Consider the following 26,295-nt stretch of genomic DNA (forward strand, 5'->3'; position numbering starts at 1 on the left):
ACTGCGCAAACAGTTGATATATAAATCCTGAATAATACTAATACTAAAATTGGCTTGGTAAAAGTGGTTAAAGAGTATGTAAGCAAAAAATAAAATATCACAATGTAAAGCAAAAAAGAAAAAAAAGGCACTTTGCCATGTTGTTTAATTACTTTCCACCCACAGTACATTTACTATGGGTGGGCGCACGGCGAGGCGTTTACTCTATGCAAGCACAGGATCACAATGTCAACAAAGCTGTTATGAATGAATTTCATTCATAACAGCTGTGATTCCTATAGTGATGCTGTGATCGGCCCACATCTACCACATGGTACCTGGGCCAATCCCAGCACCCTGTACCATGTGATAGCTGTGGGTCAGTCACCTCACACACTAAGTCATAGTGGTTATGTAATAGCAATCAAAGTGTAAATAAATAAATCCCTCATCACCCCCCAGAGTAATACAGCCAGTGGCGTAGCGTGGGTTGTCAGCACCCGGGGCAAGGCAAGTAATTTGCGCCCCCTAACCCACGGGAATTTAGCACTTGAGCTAGAGCAGGGTCCCTATAGATCCCCCTTTAGAGCAGGGTCCTTATAGATCCCCCTTTAGAGCAGGGTCCCCAAAGATCCCCCTTTGCAGCAGGGTCCCCCATAGATCCCCCTATAGAGCAGGCCAGGGTCCCCATAGATCCCCCTTTAGAGCAGAGACCCCCATAGATCCCCCTTTAGAGAATGGTCCCCATATAATCTATGGGGACATTTCTCTAAAGTGGAGAATCTATGGGGACCCTGCTCTAAAGGGGGATATATGGGGACCCTGGCCTGCTCTAAAGGGGATCTATGGGGACCCTGGCCTGCTCTAAAGGGGATCTATGGGGATCCTGCTCTAAAGGGGGATCTATGGCATAGATCCCCTTTAGAGCAGGGTCCCCATAGATCCCCTTTAGAGCGGACCAGGGCAGGTCCCCCATAGATCCTCCTTTACAGCAGGTCAGGGTGAGGTGAGGTCCCCCATATAGATCACCCCTTACAGCAGGCCAGGGTGAGGTGAGGTCCCCCATATAGATCACCCCCCTTACAGCAGGCCAGGGTGAGGTGAGGTCCAGTCCCCCATATAGATCACACCCCTTACAGTAGGCCAGGGTGAGGGGGATCTATATGGGGGACCCTGCACCTCACCTCACCCTGGCCTGTTGTAAAGAGGAGATCTATATGGGGGACCTCACCTCACCCTGGCCTGTTGTAAGGGGGGATCTATATGGGGGACCTCACCTCACCCTGGCCTGCTGTAAGGGGGGATATATATGGGGGACCTCACCCTGGCCTGCTGTAAGGGGGGATCTATATGGGGGACCTGGTCCCCCATATAGATCCCCCTTACAGCAGGCCAGGGTGAGGTCCCCCATATAGATCCCAGGTCCCCCATATAGATCCCCCTTACAGCAGGCCAGGGTGAGGTCCCCCATATAGATCCCCCTTACAGCAGGCCAGGGTGAGGTCCCCCATATAGATCCCAGGTCCCCCATATAGATCCCCCTTACAGCAGGCCAGGGTGAGGTCCCCCATATAGATTCCCCCTTACAGCAGGCCAGGGTGAGGTCCCGTCCCCATATAGATCCCCCCTTACAGCAGGCCAGGGTGAGGTCCCGTACCCCATATAGATCCCCCCTTAAAGCAGGCCAGGGTGAGGTGAGGTCCGGACCCTGGCCTGCTGTAAGGGGGGATCTATATGGGGGACCCCAGACCTAACCTCACCCTGGCCTGTTGTAAGGGGGGATCTATATGGGGGACTTCACCTCACCCTGGCCTGCTGTAAGGGGGGGGGGATCTATATGGGGGACCTCACCTCACCCTGGCCTACTTTAAGGGGGGATCTATATGGGGGATCAGGTCCCCCATATAGATCCCCCCTTACAGCAGGCCAGGGTGAGGTGAGGTCCTGTCCCCCATTTAGATCTCCCCCCTTACAGCAGGCCAGGTTCACCTTAAAATAGATCCCCTTTACATAGTCTTCTCACAGTCACTCAGTCAGACAGTGGTTAGTACAGCCAGAGCCAGTACACTACTCCTACCTTTTTTTCACCTGTCCCGACCGACCCCAGGCTAGGTTTTCCTCCTGGCTGCTGCAGCACCACTGTCACCAGGCTCTCTGGCCTCGTCTCACCTGCCTTCTTTGCTGAAATTGCTGACTGTCCTGTTGTGACTCCTGTCCTGTCGTCCTCCTCCTCGCCGCGTCGGCTTCTTCTGCTGCTCTACTGGCCTGGTGTGGTTCTTCTCTCCCCGTCTCCTGCGTTGCGCTGGGCGGCCGCTGCACTTGTTAGTCCCTCCCCCAGACAGTCCATCTCCGCACCGCATGGCGCACGACTGGCCTGTCTCCCCCCACCACCACTCCACAGTGGGCGAGGCCGGCTGGATCGGATTGGGGAGTCGAGCGGCTGAGCCGAAGCAGTGACAGTGAGTCGAGAGTAGACTCAGCGGGCCCCGGCCACCCTATGACAGAGTGAGTGACTCAGTGACATCTGCGTGACACTGCGGAGCGGATGCGCCCCCCCCAGATGTTGCGCCCGGTGCGGCCGGCCCCCCCTGCACCCCCCACGCTACGCCACTGAATACAGCATCATTATGGTGACACTGAAGTACTCTGATGAAAATATGTAAAAAAAGAAAAATAAAATTTGAAAAATAAAAAATGTTTAAAAATGTAAAGAAAAAAATATTATTATTTTTTTAACAGCAAAAAGTTGCTATTTACCACTTTTATCTTAATTTATCCTTTAGTGCTGGTTCACATTTGTGCGATGCGGGAACGCTGCGATCCCGCATCGCATCTGCACCTCTGGCAGTTCACACTGCCATATGCGATACGCAAGGGGTGTCAATTAAAAGTTAACGACGCCCCCAGTTGCGATCGCATATCGCAGTGCGATCTGCAAGTTAGCACAGAATCGGATCGCACTAGTGTGAACCACTATGCGATCCGATTCTGCTGTGGATAAAAAAAAAAGCCTCATGTGCGAGTTTAGTGCGGATGCGGTGCGAATTCAGCCATACAAAGTGTATGAGTGAAATTTGCACCGCACATGAGATTTTATGTGATTTTCGCGATCGCACAAATGTGAACTGGGGCTTACACAGGAACATACAAAGTACTGTACTAAAAAGCAATATATTATGCAGTGTCCCAACTTAAAAAAAAGACTATCCTCTCTGATTCCACAAAACCTCCACAATGTTGTGTAAATACCTGGTGATCCTGCCAGTCCAACTGTTGGCCAGCCTGTACTGAATATTATAACTCTGTGTTGTCAGTCTTATAGGTGCTGTGCTTGATTGCCTAGTGACCTAGTCTCTCCTATCTTTCACAGAAGGATCTGATATGATGCTTGTGAGCCAGCTGCTTAGCAAACTTGAAGGCTCTGAAAAATAAAAAAATGTAAATTTTGTAGTTTGCATACTAAGTGTGTATGTCTTATTTTCTTAATATATAAAGGGTGCTGTTAACATTTTCAACTTTTTTTGGCTTAAATCAAGTACACCCTTAAACAATGGTCTGTTTGAGATCACTGTTTCATAGGTTATTGAAAGAATGTATTCTGTTCTTGTTGTATGCTATATACACAGGTACTAAATGTAGCCTGGTCACATCATTCCTGTTTTTCTTACACCTATACTTACCATATGTTTCCCTGTCAGTCATCTGTCATATTGTGCTGTTGTCATGCTGATAACTATGATGATGAGCTTCAGAACTGACATGTAAATATATACATATGCAAACATGACTGAATTATTGTGACACTCACCATTAGTTTTGGTTGAAAGGTATTTACTTGCTATAGAAACTGAATAACCCATTATATTCTCTTGTGGCAGCCCCTCCGTTGATGGCTTTTGCAGGCTGTGATGAACCTTCCTATGCCTATCTTCTGAATGAGTACTGCCTACATAAATTCCAACTGGATATGCAAGATTTGGGGGTTCAGCTGTGGTGTGACTGGAAGGCAACAATAGGGTGAGTGTGCCTGTCAAGGATCCAGCATAGTTAAGCCCATCTATTTTTATTCATAAACACTGTATATGTGTGTGTATATACATATATTATTAATCATGCTCATATTGTTTATCATGGTACATAGTTAATCTGGTTAAAATAAATACACAAGTCCATCAAGTTCAACCCACAGAAAACACACAAATCAAAAACCCTCACATACACAATCCTATAACCACAGTTGATCCGGAGAAATGCAAAAAAAAAACAAACAAACAAAGCATAATCCAATTTGCTCCAGCAGGGGGTAAAAATCCTTCCTGATCCCTCGAAAGCCAATCGAATATTCCCTGGATCAACTTTAACTATAAGGCCCCGTTCACATAGGGGCGACGCTACTTCGCACCGCGACCTCGGAGCGGCCGCCACGGACTTCATAACATTGATATGGTCTATGGCGGTCGCCCCAAAGAAGCTCCGGACCCTTTTTCTAGGTCGGAGCGACTTGTGTCGCTCCTATTAGAATGGGCCCGCAGCTTCCCTATGGGAGGCGACCTGCGGCGACCTGTGAGGCGACCAGGTCGCCTCACAGGTCGCCCTAGTGTGAACCTGGACTAATTATGAGTATCCAGTTATATTTTGTACATTTAGGAAATAATCCAGGCCTTTTTGAAAACAATCTACTGAGCTGGCCAGAACCAGCACTTCAGGGAGTCTATTCAACATTTTCACAGCTCTTACTATGAAGAAGCCTTTCAATGTTTGGAGGTTAAATCTCTTTTCCTCCAGATGTAAAGAGTGCCCCCTTGTCCTCTGTGTTGACCTTAACGTGAATAACTCTACACCAAGTTAACTATATGGACCAGTTATGTATTTTTACATATTTATATTTTTATTCTACATAATTTTAATCAAGGGGTTTGAATGTTCTCTTTTGTATGTCCTATGTAGCACCCTCCTAGGTAGGTGCTAGGTAAAACATATATGTGACCCTGTTCTGCTTATCAGGAGGGTCTGATCTGTCAGTTAGCCTGTCACATGTTTCCAGGTGTGTTCTTTTGAGTCTGGGGAGTCTCCTCACTGTAGCCAATGAGGGGCATTGTTGGACAGTGGAGGAAACCTTGCCAATAGCACAACAGGGTTTATGACTGTTCCAGTGGGTGGGCATTGCTGCAATGCATCCTGGGATTGGGAATAAATCTGGAGGGAGCATGTGACAGGGTGTCTTTGGGCTGGAAGCCAGGTCCCAGGAGGAGGGTGACGGCTGTCTCACCTCCTGTTGCTGAGAAAGGTGGCCCAGGCAGTCGGCCTAGGGACCAGGGAATGAGCTGTGCTGTAGAGGATCCAGTGTGTGCTGAACAAGTGGAGCTGTGGGGCAGGATTCTTCTGGAAAAGAGTATCGTGAGTACATGCTTTTTTCAGCAGGAGTTGAGGAGAAACAGGAAAACCTTTAAAAAGCATCAGCTGCTGGTAGAAAATGAGAATGTATAAAATTAGTATACAAAATTCTTCATATCCACTTTTTTTTTTTTTTTTTTTAAAGGTAATTTTTATCCTTACCATTGTAGCACTGCCCCTGTAAGGACTGCCAGAATCACACTTTTTCGGGTCCCCCTGAGTTACCAGCATACAGTTCTTCAGTTCTTCTTCTTTGGCTTGTTTCAATAATCAGTCCAGAGGTATTTGATTGATTTGTGTTCATTTAAATCAGGGATGGGAGAAAGGAATAGTGGGATACTCCATATTAACTACGCACAATTGGTTGATGATTCCTATCTTCAGGTACAGCCAGGTTATTAATTCACCCTGCCACTATAGGTGAATTTGGGAATTAATTCTCTTTCCTAAGATGACTTGGAGTGCTTGTAATTATCTTCAGGATATTCTCTCTAGCATCCTCTTTCCATCCATTGCCTGTCCACCCGTCCACTGACTATCCTACACTTGGGATGGCTCCCTCAGGTCAGGCCCCTTGACACGAGTCCCTGTACTCACGATACTGTGGTCCCAGGGTCTTCAGTGTCTCCCCCTCAGTCAGCTCTCCTGGATCTCCTGGGTTCAGCTCCTCTCATCCATCCCTCCTGCAACCGCATGCCACTGCTACAGAGGAGGAGGCAGCAGCCCTCCTCCCTGTGGGACTCCGCTCTCCAGCCAAAGACCTCGCAGCACATGTGCTCCTGGCTTTTATACAGTATCCCAGAATGCACTAAGGGGACCTGCCCTCTGCCAATCACCAGGACTGTATCAAAGCCTATGCATCCATTGGTCAGGTTTCCTCCCACTCTCCAACATGCCTCCCTATTGGACCAGTGTGAAACTCACTCTAGACACAATGAATCGCATATTAAGCACAATGAGCAGACCTCACTAACCGATCCTGCTCTCTGGTAAGCACAGAACAATATAGATTTACCTGCAGCCCCTCTGGTAACCAGACAAGGCTCAAAACTATACTCTCTCACTAGCACCTACCTAGGAGGGTGCTACACCATAATAAAAGAAAATCTCTGAATTGGGGAGTAGGAGTCATATAGTGAGTATATTTTCCAACAGCTTTTTTTGGTAGCCACACAGAACAGGTGTTAGTAACACTTTTAATCCTGAAAAATTCTTAGACTGTCATCAACAGCAGCAGCATCCGGCTTTACTACCTAGTAAGTGTCTGAGTGGAAACTACTTTTTATGAATATTTGTACACTACTTATAGAGGAGCTAATAGATGAAGAGGTTATTCAAGCCATCTGCTGGTTTTAAAATAAGTTAGAGTAGGCAGCCTCCATGTTTCCATGTTGACCAGTTCTCATTACACAAAGTAAATTTGGTATTTATTGAATTTCAATTGTTTGGGATTTATTGAAATTAATTGACATTTCATTTAGGATTAGTATTCAGAGCCACTGGTTACAGAATATGGTAAATCCTTTTGTTGACTCTGAATTAGATCATTTTCAGATTTTTACGACCCACTGGGTGAAAATACAAATGGCCTCATTTACTTTAAAACAGTATGAAGTTGAGCAGACATTTCACTATTGGCTCAGTAACTCTTTCTGCCCCAAACCTGAGGAGCTTCTTCAAGTGCCAGAACTAGAAGGGAACATTACACACCAGTTTGAATGCCTGTGTATGCAGGGCTTCACAGGGTTGAATGTTCTGGAAGGGATATAAGATTATAATCTAATTTAGATACATAGTTGGTAACGTTGAATAAAGACACAGGTCCATCAAGTTCAAACTGAGTGTTTGTGTGTGTGACTACTGTTTTCCACATCCCAGTACATTGTGTACACTAAGAAACACATCTAAAGTGTTTTTGGAATTTATCTACACTCTCTACTTACACTACCAACTGTGGAAGGGAGTTCCACATCCTTACCACCCTAAAAGAACCTCTTACGTGGTTTGAGATTGAACTGTTTCTTCTCCAACTTCATTGTGTGGTCCGTGTCTTTTTTAGAGACCTAAGGTTAAATAGTTTCTTCCCAATGCTAGAGTCATCATTCAAAGATTTGTATATCATGATCAAATACCCTCTTCTCCAGGGAGAATAAGTTTAATGTTTGCAGTGGTTCCTCATAACTCCAGCCCCCTTATTAGCTGTTTTACCATTCTTTGGATTTTCTCCAGTTCAAGCACACACTTCCTGTGGATTGGTGACAAGAACTGGACAGCATTTTCAAGATGTGGCCAAACCATAGTTTTATAAAGTGGAAGAATTATAGCTTTAGCTCTTCAGTAAATAAACCGTTTTAATGCATGCTAATAGTCTGCTGGCCTTGCTTACTGCAGCTTAGCATTGCATGCTATTGCTGAATTTGTTTTTACTAGGACCGTCACCCCCATCCTTTTGTATCCTCAATTTCCCCAGAGGTTCTCCCCCTAGCATGTAACTTACATTTACATTATTAAGCTCCCAGGTGCATTAGTTTACATTTTTCTACATTGATCCTCATCTCCCATTTAGTTACCCATCCCTCTGTTTTAACTAGGTCTTCTTGTGAAGTTTCTATTTCTTGTTGTAAAGGTTTTGCCTTTCTTAGTTTTGTATCATCAGCAAACACTAAGATCGAACTATTTATTTCAACCTCTATATTGTTTATGAGCAAGTTAAACAGAATTGGTCCCAGGACAGAGCTCTAGGGTACCCCTCTCAGAGCTCCAGACCATTCATAAAATATACTATTATTCATCTCTGGACACACTCCTGCACCCAGTTTTCTATCCAGGTACATGTTCTTCCTAAAACTATGTTGGTTGCTACCAATGATGCTTTTTCATCTGCAAATTCTTGGATATGGCCCTTATCATCCTTCCAAATATTTACATACTATTGATGTTAGTCTGGTTGGACTGTAGTTTCCAGGTATATATCCTGGCCCTTTTTTGAATATTTGTACCCCATTTTCTTTTCACCAATCATCTGGTACCATTCCAGTCAGTAAGCTGTCTAAAAATTGGAAGCAATGGTCTGGCTATGACATGGCTAGGCTCTTTCAGAACTCTCGAGTGTAAGCCATCCTGTCCTCACAGCTGGTCTCTGTAAGCCACAAGGGTACATTCAATGTACTGTTATTAACGTCACTGTCTAGTTTGCTATATCCATCCTTTCCCGATAAAACTAAGAAAATAATGTTTTTAATACAGTTGCCTTCTCCCTGTCACTTGTTACCAACTTCCCCAGATCATCTTTTGTGGGTCAATATATTCTGACCTTTCCTTTTTACTATTAATATAGTTGATAATATATCTGAATTTTTTTTTTTTTTTCATGCCAATGATGACCCTTTAGCCCTATATTTATTAACCACTTGCCGATTGCCCCACACAGATTTACTGCAGCAGGGCGGCTCGGCTGCGCATATCTACGTGATTATGTGCACGCCGTTTCGGCAGCGCACACAATGTGTCTAATCTATGTCAGGCAGCAGGAGGAGTGGCGGCGATCATCAGAGAAACTGACAGAAGACCCTCCTGCTTATATAAACAAAGCAGGCAGGTCTTCTTTCACACAGGCAGAGAGAGATCATGAGTTTCATCAAAGCTGAAACCCTGATCTCTCTGTGCCTGTCACAGTCAGTAAGCATTATTAGGCATACATTAACCCCTTTGATCACCCCCAGTGTTAACCCCTTCCCTGCCAGTGTCATTTATACAGTAACAGTGCATAATATTTAGCACTGATTACTGTATTAATGTCACTGGTCCCCAAAAAGGGGTCCGATCTGTCCACCGCAATATCACAGTCCCACTAAAAATCCCTGATCGCTGCCATTACTAATAAAAACAAAACAAAAAAAAGTCCAAAAATCTGTCCCGTCATTTGTAAACGCTATAACGTTTGCGCAAACCAATTAAAATATGCTTTTTGGGAATTTTTTTACAAATTGACCTAAACTGATAAAAAAATTAGATTTTTTTACATTTTTTTATTGGGAATGTTTTATAGCAGAAGGTGAAAAGTATTGTGTTTTTTTTCAAAATTGTCGCTCTTTTGTTTATAGCGCAAAATCTAAAAACCGCAGATGTGATCAAATACCACCAGAAGAAAGCTCTATTTGTGGGGGAAAAAGGGACATCAATTGTATTTGGGTACAGCGTCGCACAATCGCACAATTTTTCATTACAGTAACGCAGTGCCCAATCGCAAAAAATGGCCTGGTCATTAAGGAGGTAAAACTAAATTAAACTAAATTCCCCTATTTCTACAAGTGCAATCAGCTCTGTGTTGTTTGTAATTAGTAAGCCGAGCTGAGTATTATCTATAGTTGGGGTTTCCACTACAATAGATTGTCCTGCACTACATTCAAGAAATGATGACCCTTAGTTGAGTGAGCAGTACGGTCTGCATAATCAGTAACAGGATAGTTGATGTCCCCAATGAGTCTAACATTTCCCTGTCTCCCCACCATCTCTAACTGTGAAAGTACAGGAGTACCTTAAAGCAGAGTTCCGGCCACAAAATCTACATAATCGATTTTTGGGCCATCCGCTTGCTATTGGTCACCTGAAAAATAAATGGATAGTTACGATTTTTTTTTGTTTACTTACCTTGCTATTGAAGAAAAATATACTCACCTTTCTTCCACTTCCTCCCTCTGCGGCCGCGGCCCGCGCCGTCACTTCCTCTTTGCACTGATTCCTGGGAGCTGAACGTCATCGCTCCCAGGAATCAATGCGCCTGCACCGGCCCCGCTCGTCACTTCCGGTGCGGCGCCTCATTCCCTGCTAAACAGCTTCTGGGCATGCCCAGAAGCTGTGGAGGGATGACGCGCCCCCACCGGAAGTGACGAACAGGGCCGGTGCAGGCGCATTCTGGGAGAAGAGGGCACGGAAGAGGACGCAGAAGAGGACGCGCTGGCTTCAGCTGCCCACATCCGAGATGGCAGTGCTGGAGAAGAAATTTTCAAGGTAAGTATATTTTTCTAAAAGGTAAGTGCGACCCGGGACAGTACAGAGGCTATCCATTGTGGAATGTACTAGCCCTGACTGTCCTGGGGGTATTTTTATTGAAAAAAACATTTTGTGGCCGGAACTCCGCTTTAATAGGGGTGCTATAGCTTTCACCCACAATAATTTACTGTTTATTTCATCCCTTCGAGGCTGGGTTCACACTGATGCGGTGCGGGAACCACAACGATTCCTGTGTGGTTTCCGCATTAGAATCGCAGTCAGTTCACAGTGCGCTCTGCGAACTGCTGGGGGTGTCAATATAAAGTTAATGACACCCCCAAATCAGTTTACAGAATGCAGTGCGAACTGTGGGATCGGACGGAATAAAAGGGTCCTGTGCGTCTTTTGTGCGGGTACAGTGCGAATTTCAGCCATACAAAGTGTATGGCTGAATTTGCATCCGCACAGGAGATCGCATGTAATAAAGGAGCAGTGCGCTCCGAATTACATGCGATCAGCGCACCCGCAGTAGTGTGAATCGGCACTCAAAGCATTTGTTACCCCAAGGATTTATATTTCTGATATGTGCCTGCTGTACCATGTACTTTAATGGGAATCTCTTGTTCTCTTTGTATTGCTTCCTTTATGTGAAATCGCTGTTGTTCCTGCCAGTCCATCTGCTTTTCTTTAAAAAACTGACCACACAGAGTTGGAGAACACACTGTGGTCAGTTTTCTATGCTGGGAACTCAGTGTGTTCTCCTCCAATGATAAGACTTGTCCTGACATGCCCACCCTGCACAGCTATTCACTGGGAAGCTCAGTGTGCTGATGCTTCTCCCCCCCCCCCCCCAGCTTATATGCAGCTGAGAACAGAGAATGTGATCACTTATAAAAATGGGAAAACAAAGTAATTATAACATATTTTTATATCTATACAAACATTTGCCTTTTATTTTTATTTTAAACTGCATGGGTTGTTTTACAAGTTGCTTGTTTACAATCACTTTAAAGAGGAACTACAGTCTCCTCACATAATTTGTAATAAAAACATCTTTGCTATTCTGAAGATTCCCTCCAACCGCTTTGCATATTATTTTGTGTATACTGTGATTCTGTACTTGCAAAATATGCTGCACTAAGTTTGGCTGCTGCCATTTTAACTGTGGGCAGCTGAAGCTGCTGCCTGTTCACTTCCTGGATTTACACAGAGACACACACACACACATATATATATACATAAACATATATATATATACACATATATATGTGTGTGTGTGTGTGTGTGTCACACAGACACACACACACACACACACACATACTGTATTTTCTGGCGTATAAGACTACTTTTGAACCTCAAAAAAATCCCCCAAAAATGGGGGGTCGTCTTATACGCCGAGTATAATATCTCCAAGGTAACCTAAGTATAAGTATTACTGGTAGATCATGTAATAGGGGGGTCGTCTTATACGCCCAGTCGTCTTATACGCCGGAAAATACGGTACATACATACAGACAGACAGACAGACACATACTTACACCACTGCTTGCCTGCACATGTCTCCTCTCTTGATGAATACTTATGGATCTCTGCAGTCTCCTGTTATCTCTGTCCTCATCCAGCCCCCTCCAGTTCTGCAGCTCTCATTGGCTCTCCTATGATTCACCTCTTCTCCCTTACTGGCAAACTCTCATGAGAGTGAGACAGAGAGAAATTAAAACTGAAATCCAGACAAACAGCTAAATGTACATTTAAAATGCATACATCAACTGCTTCACCTGCCAAAGCATTTTTAATTGTGTACAGGCAATTTTGTGCTTTACATACGTCTGTCACACTGTACAGCCAGGCAGGTAACACGTGTATTTCCAGGTTCAGCAATGCGGCCTCCTATCTCCTTTCTCCACCTTCAGCCTAATAAATCAGCCTGACCCCCCCTGACTTATTAGCAGAGTTTTTTGTAAAGTTTAACCAGGAATCAGTAAGGTGTAGGGTGCTGGGAGGTAACCCTATGTGCCACCATGCAGGACAAATAGTCCACAAGCTTGGATAAAGCGTGTCCCTCATTTAGCCGCTCTTATCTCCACACTTGGGCCCTAGGCATAGAGCAAATTGTGTCATTTTAAATTAGGACTATATTGTGTAGTCTGTGTAAGCTGAATAGGAGTTCATCTCTCTGAAATAATATTTGACAGTAAGGCTGTGAGAATGTTCTTTTCATACATCTAGAAATGATTGGATCTACATGAGGTATGTCTCTTCAAATTGAATACCTTATGATCTACACACTTGTCCAGAATTAGAGTGGTCATTTCTGTGATATGGAAGCTACTGTTATGATGTCATTTTATTCCAGCAGACCATCTCTGAATGTTCTTGTATCACCCATATATTGATGTCCTCTGGGCTTTCATGATACAGTTATTTAATGGAAAGCTCACCAGTTGTTAATAACCTTCTTGCACAGTTTAGTGTAGAAGGGTTGTCTATATAATTCTGGAGGGAAAATGGAAAAACGATCCCTCTCAGTTGTGACAGGGCTGACAGCTGTGACAATCATTTACGGTGACATAATGAAAAGACTCCCCCTTCGCTACAACACTTCATAGATATTGCTTTTGTTTGTTCTCTTTATTGTCACAATTGAGGTGAATTTGTTAGGCTGCTTTAACACTGCTGTATTGCAAAAACATGGCACAAATGCATATGCATTTTTGCTGTGATGCGCTGTGTTTTTGATGCATTTTTACTGCATTTGCGTTGTGTTTTTCCCCTGGACACGTGACTGCACAAGGCACTTCCCCCAGATGCATTTGATGCATTTTTGATTTGTTTTTACCACTGTTTTCATTTATTTCAATGGAGAGATATGTTTGTGGTGTCATTTTTACTGCACCAAAAATGCAGCAAGCAGCACTTTTGAAATGCAACTGAAATGCAAAGAACTAGTGTAAAGAGTTCCATAGGATTTGGAGGGATGCATTTTACATGCGTTTTTCTTACACTTTTTTTAACTGAAAAACTGATAGTGTGAAGTAAGCATAATATAAAAGCTAAATAAATTTAAACAATAACGATTTTTTCTTTCTAAATTATAATATGACCACTGAAATTTTATTGCCACCAAAATCTAAATAAATGTAACTTACAAAAAAAAACACATATGCACAAAAACCTACAAGATATAGACACCGTTGACCAAAACCGCTTGTGATCTTAGCACACCTTTTTTTATGAGAAGAACATGAAAGTATTTATTTTTGTTTTAACTGTGATCCACGATAAATGCTTAAAGCGGAGTTCCGGCCACAAAAACTTCCTTTTTTTTTGTGCCCGTCCGCTTGGTCTTCTTAACCTGAAAAGGAATTGGATAGTTAGGTTTTTTTTTTTTTTTTTACACTCACCTTGTAATTTTAGATAGAATATACTCACCTATTCTTCACTTCCTCCCTCAGCGCCGCGGCTCCGCCGTCACTTCCTGTCTTGCGATGATTCCTGGGAGCTGAACGTCATCGCTCCCAGGAATCAATGCAACGGCACCGGCCCTGCTCGTCACTTCTGGGGCGACACCGCATTCCCTGCTAAACAGCTTCTGGGCATGCCCAGAAGCTGTGGAGGAATGCGGCACCGCACCGGAAGTGACAAGAGGGGCCGGTGCAGGCGCATTCTGGGAGAAGAAGACACGGAAGAGGACGCCGAAGAGGATCGCGCCGGCTTCAGCTGCCCACAATAGAGATGGCAACGCTGGAGAAGAAATTTTATTAGTGAGTATTTCTTCTTGCAGTTAAGTGCGAACCGGGACAGATCAGAGGCTAGCCATTGTGGAATGTACTAGCCCTGACTGTCCCGGGGGTATGTTTATTAAAAAAATGTTTCTGTGCCCGGAACTCGGCTTTAAGGTGTTACTAAACCAACAACAGTAAAGTCAGTCTGTATATGCATGAAAGCATGCTTGTTATACTTACTGTGGAACATAAAGGGTTAATCCTCTGCATTGTATAAAAAGGCTGTTCCTGTCTTCTCTGATCCTCCTTTTCTTCTACAGTCCCCCAAATCACCTCCTGATAGAAGTTATGTACGTAAAATCTATAGTTGTCCTGTCATATGTGGCCCCAGCAGCACTGTTTATCTACTCACCAAAGCACCACTTAGCCAATCCAAGCTGCCAGGTTGGGGTAATTGGTGTCTAACAACATGTTTGGAAGCAAGTAGATGGGTGTGACTGCCCTCAGGTGTATATAGACAGCCCAAGGCCCCTTTCACACTTGCAGACATTTCAGATTCGCCTGTCAGTTTTTCAGGCAGATCTGAACGGAAGCCCCATGCATCTCTACGGGGCATCGGATGTTAGCGGAGACATCCGCTGACATCCGATCCGATCCTGTCCGTCAAATCCGGATGGATGGAAATCCTATTTTTCATCCGTCTGGCGGATCGGATAAGAACGGACAGGCGGTCCTTTCTCATCCGATTCCCCCATAGAGGAGAGGGGGGATCTGACACCTCCGTCTACGCACACAGAGCGTAGACGGAGCTGTCATCCACCTGCTCAGCGGGGGGAGGATCAGCGGATCGATCCCCCGCTGAGCCGTGTGAAAGGGCCTTAAGCTAGATACACACTATACAACTTTTGTTGTTAGATTTACCTTCAACTATGTAGTGCAAGGGCCTGCTTGATTGCATACAAATTAAAGTGTTTAGCTTTGACCTCCTATTATATGGTTTTGGTAAATCTAAAGGAAAAAATCTAAAGAAAATTTTATAGTGTGTATCCAGCTTTAGAGATTTGGTAAAAAAAAAAAAAAAATCTTACATAGTGATGGAGTATTTGTACTCCATTCTTGACATCCATCTTGCAGTAGTATAGGAAAATAGGGGAAAGGGCAGATATTTCCTAAATATGTAATGAGGACCCATTGAAGTATAAGGAGGGGATCCCCAGATGTTGTCCACGTTGCCTGTTAATTGTGGCATCAATCTTCTGAGATCACTTGCAGATCCAACCATTACAATTCCCTGTGTTTAGCATCAGAAGGAATTCTACTTTTTTTCTTAAAAAAACAACAAAAAGCACAACTGAAAGTAATCAATTAGTAATCACTAATTTTAATTTATCTTCCCCCCACTCACATCCTGTTTCATCAATTGCACCTGACGAATGTACTGACATCCAGTACACCCAGGCCTTTTTATTATGTATGGGACTGCACAACAGCTGGATGGGTCAACCACAAACTAAATGGAGGGGCTAATGTCAGAGACTGTATTAGGAGCATCTGTGCACAAATATCAGCATACAACTGTTCTATTGAACAATAAACAATGAGTGGGCTCACTTCTTCATTATAAGGCAATAGGAAGAGGGGGGTGTTATGATCCTAATGAAATCAGGCTTAAAGTGGTTGTAAACCCTTAGGCCCCTTTCACACGGCGGTGTGCCCGTCAGGCTCCATTTTGCTCAGCAAGGATCGATCCGCCGATCCCCACTGAGCAGGCAGATGACAGATCCATCTCCACTTACTTTGCAGATACAGACCTGTCAGAGCCCTGCTCTCCTCTATAGGAGATCGAATGAAAATGCACCGACTGTCGGTTTTCATCTGATCCTATCCAATCCGATCCTCTAGACGGATGGAAAGTTTCCATCCCTCTGGATTTCACAGACAGGATAGGATCGGATAGCAGCGGGTGTCTCCACTGACATCCGCTGCTCCATATGGCTGCATGGAACATCTGATCAGGTCCGCCTGAAAAAGTGACAGGCAGACTGGATCGGAAAGCCAGTGTGAAAGGGGTCTTAACCACTTAAGCCCCAGAAGATTTTATCCCCTTCCGGACCAGGGCCTATTTTGCGATTCGGCACTGCGTGACTTTAACGGACAATTGCGCAGTCGTGCGACGCTGTACCTAAACGAATTTGACGTCCTTTTTTTCCCACAAACAGAGCTTTATTTTGGTGGTATTTGATCACCTGTGCGATTTTTTGATCATACGCTATAAACAAAAAAAGAGCGTCAATTTTGCAAAAATAACAATATTTTTAAAAAATTTTTATATGAAATTCCCCCCCAAAAAATGTAAAAATCAACATTTTTTAACATTTTAGGCCAATTTGTATTATGCTACATATGTTTGGTAAAAAAAATCGCAAAAAGCGACGAGTAATGGCAGCGATCTGCGATTTTTTTGCGGGACTGCGACATTGCGGCGGACAGATCGGACCCCTGACTGACATTTTTGACACTTTTGGGGGTTACCAGTGACATTACTACAGTAATCAGTGCTATACATATGCACTGTTACTGTAAAAATGACACTGGCAGTGAAGGGGTTAACTTTTTTTTGAGAGGGAGGGGTTAAGTGTGTCCCTAGGGGCGTGCTTCTAACTGTGATTGGTTGTGGCTTGAGGTGTAAGAACAATGATCAACGGTCCTCATAGCAGAACCGTATGATCACCATTCTTACACAGGGGAGAATGACAGGCGGCTTTGTTTACACTAGCCGCCTGCCTTTCTCCCGCTGTAATGGACAATCGCGAGTGCCTGGCGGACATCGGGCCCGCACACGCGCGGGGGGGGTCCATGAGGGGGCGTGCCTCCGGCGGCGCGCGCTCGCTCCCTAGAGCCTCACAGGCTAGCGACGTAGACCTACGTCGCTAGCCTGTGAGGGGCTGACTGCCGACGTAAATCGTCGTTAGGCAGTCGGCAAGTGGTTAAATATACTGGCCTTAGGTGATACAAAGAGATTAACCACTTGCCGACCGCCGCACGACTATCTACGGCGGCGGTCAGCCCCTCACAGGCAAAGTGACGAAGGGCTACTTCACTAGCTTGTGAGGGTCTAGGGAGCGAGCGCGCCCGCCGGAGGCGCGCTTCCGCTCCCGCGTGGTCACGGACCCCCCCCCCGCGCGTGTGACCGGCGGACCCGATGTCCGCCGGCCACTCTGCGATCGGCGGGGGAGAGGGAGAAAGTCAGGCAGCTTGTGTAAACAAGCTGCCTGTCATTCTCCCCTCTGTATGAGAGATGATCATATGGATCTACTATGTAGATCCGTTGATCACTCTGCATACAGCTGAAGCCACAGCCAATCACAGTTAGAATCACGCCCCTAGGGACACACACAGCCCCTCCCTCTCAAATAAAGTTAACCCCTTCACTTCCAGTGTATTTTTACAGTAACAGTGCATATATATGGCACTGATTACTGTAGAAATGTCACTGGTAACCCCAAAAGTGTCAAAAATGTCAGTCAAGGGTCCGATCTGTCCGCCGCAATGTCGCAGTACCGCAAAAAAAATTGCAGGTCGCCGCCATTACTCGTTAAAAAAAAAAACAACAAAAATGACAAAAATCTTTCCCTTAGTTAGTAAACGCAATAACTTTTGCGCAAACCAATCAAAATACGCTTTTTGCGATTTTTTTTACCAAACATAGGTAGCATAAAACAAATTGGCCGAAAATGTTAAAAAATTTTGATTTTTAAATTTTTTTGGGGGGGAATTTCATATAAAAAAAAGGGAAAAATATTGCTATTTTTGCAAAATTTACGCTCTTTTTTTGTTTATAGCGCGTGATCAAAAAATCGCACAGGTGATCAAATACCGCCAGAAGAAAGCTCTGTTTGTGGGAAAAAAAGGACGCCAAATTCGTTTAGGTACAGCGTCGCACGACTGCGCAATTGTCCGTTAAAGTCACGCAGTGCCGAATCGCAAAATACCCCCTGGTCGTTTAGCAGCCAAATCCTCCGGGGCTTAAGTGGTTAAACAAATCCTCCTATACAATTTGCGCCTGTTTATCATAGGAAAGTGATGGCAGAAAAAAAAATAGAGTGGTCCATTGAGTTTGCCCGTTTTTTTTTCTTTCTATTTATGTGTCTATTTATGTGTTTTGTATTTTTGTTTTTTTTTCTAACAATTTTGTTGTCCGGGTATGGATTTATGTTTGTAGCAGCCTACTATTGACTGCCTCTCTACCCCTGCTGGAAGTTTATTCCAAGCGTCAACTACCCTTTCAGTAAAATAATACTTTCTACCTGCAGCCACGTCCTGCGGTGGTGTTTATCTGCACCCCATCGCCCATTTGAATATAGCCCAAAAGAAAAGATCATCTCATCCTTTTTACATGTACTGTATATATGTAAATTCCATCATATCTTTACACAATCTGACATTAGACCATATGCATTTTCTGTAAAGGTGAAGGCACTTTGTTGTTTCAAGGGTTTCTGTGTCTGTCAATAATGAGGAGTATAGAAGTGAGTTCTTGAATGAAAACATCTTTCTCCAGCACCAGCATTGATTTCATCTATTTAATTTTGTTTTCTGCATGAGCTCCTGAACCCTTGTCCTATATTTGGATCTTTTTATGCAAACTAAGTCCGGTCTTCACATATGTATCATATCAAGCAATCAATCTCAGCCTTGTTTGAGCATTCTGCTATGTTCTTTGTTTGGACATGTTCTCATACTGAACATCTAATCACACAGGAGACCATGAGAAAGCTATACGATGACCGAATATACGCAAGATGATCATGAGACCCGCGTTTCCTTGTCACTAACCCAATATCCAGACAGATGTTCATAATGCAGGGCGTGTTTGTTCTCTATTCAAAGCTAATCTATGTTGCATTAAAACTTTAAAGAGCTCATCTATATAACCAGCTTTTAAAGAACACACAGATGTGACACGAGTCACTCAATCTGGCTGTGTTATATCTGGACTAGGTGACAATTTCATGTCTGTGGGTGCCTGGCAATATCCCAGGCCAGTGGCTTTAGTGAGGCATGAACAATTGGAAGGTCAGAAAACCAGTCCTAATCATTAGTGTTCCCCCAGATAAGCCAGCAGCCTCTTCCCTCCCATGTGTGTTGCTGGCTGACCATCACCCTAAAGGCCCGTACACACGTACCGATCGTCAGCCGACGATCGTCCGTCTTTTGTCCCCGGGATGTCGATGTCTGTTGAAAAGTGCAAAGACAGCACAAGAATTTTGTCCGCCGACTACAGCCGACTGCAGAAGTGATGTCATGTAATGGTTAACTTTCCCTGTGTTTTTTCTTTTCTGAGCATGCCCAGTCTTGCAAATCTGCGGTCTGTCGGCTGATTTCTGTACTGACTGGCGAACAATCGGCCGTTCTGGTGTCGGCATACCAAAATTTTAATGCTTGCAAGACAGACTCTTGTCTGCAGAATGTGCGCTGACGGCTGTCGGAGGCACCATACTAACAAGCGTACAATCGGCAGATCTTTCGTCCGCCGACGTTTGTATGCCGACGATCGGTACGTGTGTACGGGCCTTAAGTGGTTGTCCTAAATAACACAGAGCCAACACTCATCATCCAGGAATTCGCCTGTGAACTGAGAACTGCATGCAGGGCAATGCAATGGGCTCACTGAACCCAAGGAATAGCAGGACTTTTAGAAATATGCTGGTTTATAGTCCCAACAAGGACAATGTCACCTGTTTAATTTGCTATTTACATTTTTACTGAGCGCTGAGAGTACAGCTATCGCTATACTCCTGGTACCCTGAAAAGAGAGATGTGCTTTGCTACACAGCAGCTGCACTGCCCACCCTTCCCCTCCACAGTGCCTATTCATAGAATACGTTGTCTTTTGTGAATAGGTTCATATAATATGAAGCATTCTGTAATTGGGCAAGACGAAAGTAGGGGCGGACAGAGCAGCTACACGGTCGGAGACCTGAAGGTCCACCTTTCAGAGCCCCAGAAGTATAGCGATAGCTGTACTCCCGGCACTCAATACAAATGAAAATAGTAAGTAAACAAACTTTTTCCAGGAGGTGGCATACACCTTGTTGGATCTCCTTTAACCACTTTACCACCAGAGGATTTTCCTGCTTTACGTCTGGGCCACTTTTTGCGATTTGGCACTGTGCGACTTTAACTGACAATTGCGCGGTCATGCAACGCCGTACCCAAAGGAAATTCACGTCCTTTTTTTTCCCACAAACAGAGCTTTCTTTTGGTGGTATTTGATCACCTCTGCGCTTTTCATTTTTTCTACTTTGACAGTTAAAAAATATCCAATATATTAAATTTTTGTCATATATTTCGACCAAAATGTATTTAGCTACATGTCTTTGACGAAAAAATTCTCAATGAGCGTATTTTTAACCGCTTTAAGACCAGAAGATTTTACCCCATTCCTGACCAGGCCCTATTTTGCGATTCGGCACTGCGTTACTTTAATGGACAATTGCTCGGTCGTGCGACGCTGTACCAAAAGTAAATTTATGTACTTTTTTTTCCCACAAATAGAGCTTTCTTTTGGTGCTATTTGATCACCTGTGTGATTTCTACTTTTTGCACTGTAAACAAAAAAAAAGCGACAATTTTGAAAAAATAACAATATTTTTCACATTTTTTTATATGAAATTCCCCCCCAAAAAAAATGTAAAAATCAAAATGTTTTAACATTTTAGGCCAATTTGTTTTCTGCTACATATTTTTGGTAAAAAAAAATCGCAATAAGCGTATTTTGATTTGGCTTGCGCAAAAGTTATTTACTAACTACGGGAAATTTATGTCATTTTTATTGTTTTTTTTTAACTAGTAATGGCGGCGATCTGCGTTTTTTTTTTTGCTTGACTGCAACATTGCGGCAGACAGATCGGACCCTTGACTGACATTTTTTACACTTTTGGGGGTACCAGTGACATTACTACAGTAATCAGTGCTATAAATATGCACTGTTACTGTAAAAATGACACTGGCAGGAAAGGGGTTAACTTTTATTGGTGATCAAGGGGTTAATGTATGCCTGGTGCTTACTGACGTGTGGGGGCAGGGGACTGTGTGACACAGGCACAGATCGCATGTTCAGCTATGCTGAACCCTGCAATCTGACCCTGCCTGTCACTTAGGCAAACAAAGCGGGCGGATCTCCACACTCGATCCCCGATGATCGGGGAAGAGCGGCGGTGATCACCGCCTCTCCTCCCCTGGCCCGACTCCGGCTGTGACTGAATACAGCGGGAGCGAGCCTCCAGCGGCGCGCGCGCGCTGCTGAGAGAGGGGAATGTCTGGTGACGTAGGTCTAGGTCGCCAAACGAAAACGAGCCACTGTGCCGCAGTAGAGGCACAGTGAGCAGTGTTAAAGTGGTTAAACCAGCAAATGTTTAGGAGTAATGCAATTCCTTCCCTAAGGAGACCCTGACACATAATCAAATGCTCCCAGCCAAGCGCATACCTGTAAAGTGAGAGCACCATGGTCCCCCAAAGCTCTCTTTGGTTCTTCCTACTGACCTCCACATCACTGCTGGAGAAAGTGGAGGTCAGCTGGAGGAACCAGTGAGAGCTGCTGGGGACCATAGAGATCGACACTTCCCAGAAATGTCAGTTTCCCAGCATGTTTTGGGGGACCATTTATTGTGATATAAATGGAAATCAGTCTCATTTTTACAAGTTTGTGCTTGTTTGACATTATTTAATTATGTGACAGGGTCACTTTAATGCCCTCTCCAGCTGTACATACATAAGTGGAAGGAAAATGATAAATGGTTTTCAAAATGTTTTACAAATAAATATAGGAAACGTGTGGTGTGCATTTGAATTCAGCCCCCCTGAGTCAATACTTTGTAGAACCACCTTTCGCTGCAATTACAGCTGCAAGTCTTTTTGGGTATGTCTCTATCAGCTTTGCACATCTAGAGAGTGAAATTTTTGCCCATTCTTCTTTGCAAAGTAGATCAAAAGCTCAGTCAGATTGGATGGAGAGCGTCTGTGAACAGCAATTATCAAGTCTTGCCACAGATTCTCAATTGGATTTAGGTCTGGAATTTGACTGGGCCATTCTAATACATAAATATGCTTTGATCTAAACCATTCCATGTAACTCTGGCTGTATGTTTAGGGTCCTTGTCCTACTGGAAGATAAACCTCCACCCCAGTCTCAAGTCTTTTGCAGACTCCAACAGGTTTTCTTCTGAGATTTCCCATCAACTCTGATCAGCTTTCCTGAAAACCATCCGCACAACATGAAGCTGCCACCACCATGTTTTATGGTGGGAATGGTGTGTTCAGGGTGATGTGCAGTGTTAGTTTTCCGCCACGCATAGCATTTTGCTTTTAGGCCAAAAAGTTAAATTTTGGTCTCATCTGCCCGGAGCACCTTCTTCCACATGTTTGCTGTGTCCCCCACATGGTTTCTCGCGAACTGCAAATGGAACTTCATATGGCTTTCTTTTAACAATGGCTTTCTTCTTGCCACTCTCCCATGAAGGCCAGATTTGTGGAGTGCACGACTAATAGTTGTCCCACCTGAGCTGTGGATCTCTGCAGCTCTTCCAGAGTTACCATGGGCCTCTTGTCTGCGTCTCTGATAAATGTTCTCCTTGCCTGGACTGTCAGTTTGGTTGGACAGCCATGTCTTGTAGTTTTGCAGTTGTGCCATACTCTTTCCAGTTTCAGATGATGGATTGAACAGTGCTCAGTGAGATGTTCAAAGCTTGGGATATTTTTTTTATAACCTAACCCTGCTTTAACCACTTGCCAACCGGTACGTCACTAGCCTGTGAGGCTCTGGGGAGCGAGCGTGCGCCGCCGGATGCGCGCTCCCGCTCGGTCACGGACCCGATGTCCGCCGGGCACTCGCGATTGTCCGTTACACCGGGAGAAAGGCAGGCGACTAATGTAAACACAGCCGCCTGTCATTCTCCCCTGTGTAAGAATAGTGATCATACGGTTCTACTATGTAGGACCGTTGATCACTGTTCTTACACCTCAAGCCACAGCCAATCACAGTTAGAATCACGCCCCTAGGGACACACTTAACCCCTCCCTCTCAAAAAAGTTAACCCCTTCACTACCAGTGTCATTTTACAGTAACAGTGTCATTTTACAGTAATAGCTCTGATTACTGTAGTAATGTCACTGGTAACCCCAAAAGTGTCAAAAATGTCAGTCAAGGGTCCGATCTGTCCGCCGCAATGTCGCAGTCCCGCAAAAAAAATCGCAGATCGCCGCCATTACGCGTTTAAAAAAAAAACAACAACAACAAAATGACAAAAATCTTTCCCTTAGTTAGTAAACGCAATAACTTTTGCGCAAACTAATCAAAATACGCTTTTTGCGATTTTTTTTTACCAAACATATGTAGCAGAGAACAAATTGGCCTAAAATGTTAAAAAATTTTGATTTTTACATATTTTTGGGGGGAATTTCATATCAAAAAATCGCAATGGTGATCAAATACCACCAAAAGAAAGCTCTGTTTGTGGGAAAACAAGGATGTCAAACTCGTTTAGGTACAGCGTCGCACGACCGCGCAATTGTCCGTTAAAGTCACGCAGGAAGGGGGTAAAATCTTCCGGGGCTTAAGTGGTTAAACTTCTCCACAACTTTATTCTTGACTTGTCTGGTGTGTTCTTTAGCCTTCATGATGCGGTTTGTTCACTAAAGTTCTCTAACAAACCTCTGAGTAAATAGTAAATGTGCATTTCAATTCTCTAATTAGATGTTTGCCTGAAGTTCTACTTTAAAAGGCAACTTCAACTTTTTCTCTGAAGAATAAATTACTGTTTGTGGGGCCCAGACATGCGGAAGAATTCAAGCAGCTGTGATCTGTGTATGTCCGCTCCTTATAGTCATAACTGAGCAGGAACAAAGAATGTTTAGCATTCATGATGCAATAGGAGCCCTTCTATAGAAGCTTTCTGTAGTGGAGGGCAGTCATCAAAGACAACATATTTTAGAGTATCAGTTTCAGGACTGCAAATTGGCATCAGTTGAGAAACAAAGTAATTTGGTAGCATTCATAACCGGTCATAATAAGTGATTTCCATTTAAAAAAAATACTAAGGTTTTGCAATAGACTGGAGTTCCTCTTTAATGGGCCTCGTAGCTCACTAGAATTATCAAAGCAATCTTCGGTTTTTTTTAGTACCCCCCCCCCCCCCCATCGCTTCCAGTAAGGCCGTTGAAAACGTAATTTTCAAGTGAATGGAGCCACTCTGTAACTGCGTGCCAAATTCTAGGCTTGTGATTGGTCTTCGGTGTTCCTATTCAAACAGGCTGTTAAAAAAAAAAGGCATTCAGGAGACAGCAGTATCGCCTCCTGAATGATTGCTGTGCACACAAGTGACCCACAATGGATCACTGGTCACAGAGGGACACAAGTAAACAAGCCCTTAATGCTTAAATGGTGTTAGCTAGAAGTCCATCTTTTGCTACTTGTCCATCTAAAGCCCCGTACACATGGGCCAAATACCATGCGCCAAAAGAAAACAGCCAAAATTCGGCGTGTGTAAGTCAGCCGTTTGGCCGACTTCTGTTGGACGTGCATGCTGGAAAACCAGCAGACGACCGGCTCCTAATCAGTGCTTTCAGCCAATGGCAGAGAGCGCTGATTGAAGTGTTCTAGCGGGGTGAGGGGGCAGCTCAGCTGGGGAGATTGCTGTACTAACTTCTGATAGTTAGTACAGGGTTTCTGGCTATACGAAAAAAAAATCATATTGTGTACCAGGCTTAAGGCCCTGTTCACACCTGAGCATTTTTCAGCTCATGAAACGCTCATCTCTGAAGTCTCAAAACGCCCAACAAGCAAAATCACATTTATTTCAAAGACCTGTTCACATATGAGCGTTTTGTCGCCTGAAGCTCAAAAAAGTACATAAGCTTCTTTTTTGGCAGATTACAAGCGGTTGTTTTTGTTTTTTTTTTTAACTAGTAATGGCGGCAATCTGCAATTTTGTTTGCGGGACTGCGATATTGCGGCGGACCCTTACTGACATTTTTGACACTTTTGGGGGGACCAGTGACATTACTACAGTAATCAGTGCTATAAATATGCACTGTTACTGTAAAAATGACGCTGGCAGGGAAGGGGTTAACTTCATTGGTGATCAAGGGGTTAAGTGTGTCCCTAGGGGCGTGATTCTACCTGTCAGGGGGCGTGGCTTGTTAGATCATCACAGAGACATACGATCCTACATAGCAGGATCGTATAGCCTCAGTGATGATCTAAGGGAGAATGACAGACGGCTGTATTTACATCAGCCGTCTGTCTTTCTCCCTCTCCTGAGTGAGATCTCAAGTGGCCGGCGTACATCGGAGCCGCCGGTCACACACGTGGGGAAGGCAGGGAACGAGCGGGGGCGGGAGCCCTGCAGGCTCGTGGGCGAGTGACGTACCCATACGTCACTTTGCCCAGGAGAGGCTGACTGCCGCAGTACATAGTCGTGCGGCAGTCGGCAAGTGGTTAAATAAATCCACACGAAAATAACCAGTAATTGTAATCCAAACAGGAAAGGGAGAAGATGGATTTCTGTATTCCCCAGTTGGTAGTCAATCTAACACTGAAAAGGAGGGGCAAGGCTTTCTAATCCGCCATGCACTATCCGAGCTACAGTGTCCTGTGGCAACCGTTAGGGCTAATATGGCCTTCCGCTATAACTGCTCCGCAGGCCTGCCCTGATTCTATCTAGAAGTATAGCAGATACTTTAAATTGGATTTCTCTCACCCAATGTGACAAACTCTGTGTTCCGCAGTCCACTTCAACAGTGTCCCGCTCTCCTCAGCGACACTCTGGGGCCCACAGAGCGTCTCTCGTCTCGGCCGATCACCGAGATCCTCCCGCACACCACTCACTCTGACTCGGGCGTCTGTCCGCTAGGCTCGGGCCTATCCTTCTGCGCTCTGCAGCAGCTCTATCCCTCCTCACAGCCCGCTGTCCTCGAGGCAAGAGAACGAGACTTGGTCCCGCCCCCTTTATAAAGACACTCCCAGCGAGCTCCGCGATTCCCACTGCTCCCTGGGAAACGAGTCCAATCACACAGGCAATCCATGGTCCTTGCTCCTCCCAGAACTACATCTCCCATAATTCAACAAGTCAGTACTTTATAGAAACTTTAACAACAGAACAGTCTGAACAACACTACACAACACAACAGGCTACAAAGGTAAAAA

The 26,295-nt window shown here is 44.4% G+C and overlaps 1 protein-coding gene across 1 annotated transcript in view; it reads left to right on the forward strand.

The window, feature by feature from the left end:
• RAMP1 (receptor activity modifying protein 1) overlaps window positions 1–26,295 on the forward strand; it is a 165,721-nt gene that overhangs the window by 116,811 nt on the left and 22,615 nt on the right. The window contains exon 2 of the mRNA XM_082261906.1: window positions 3,858–3,996. Within this exon, the coding sequence (XP_082118032.1) occupies window positions 3,858–3,996 (139 nt within the window). The remainder of the gene's footprint in view (window positions 1–3,857; window positions 3,997–26,295) is intronic.

This window comes from Pelophylax lessonae (assembly GCF_965119305.1).
Source record: "Pelophylax lessonae genome assembly, chromosome: 6".
NCBI lineage: Eukaryota > Metazoa > Chordata > Amphibia > Anura > Ranidae > Pelophylax > Pelophylax lessonae.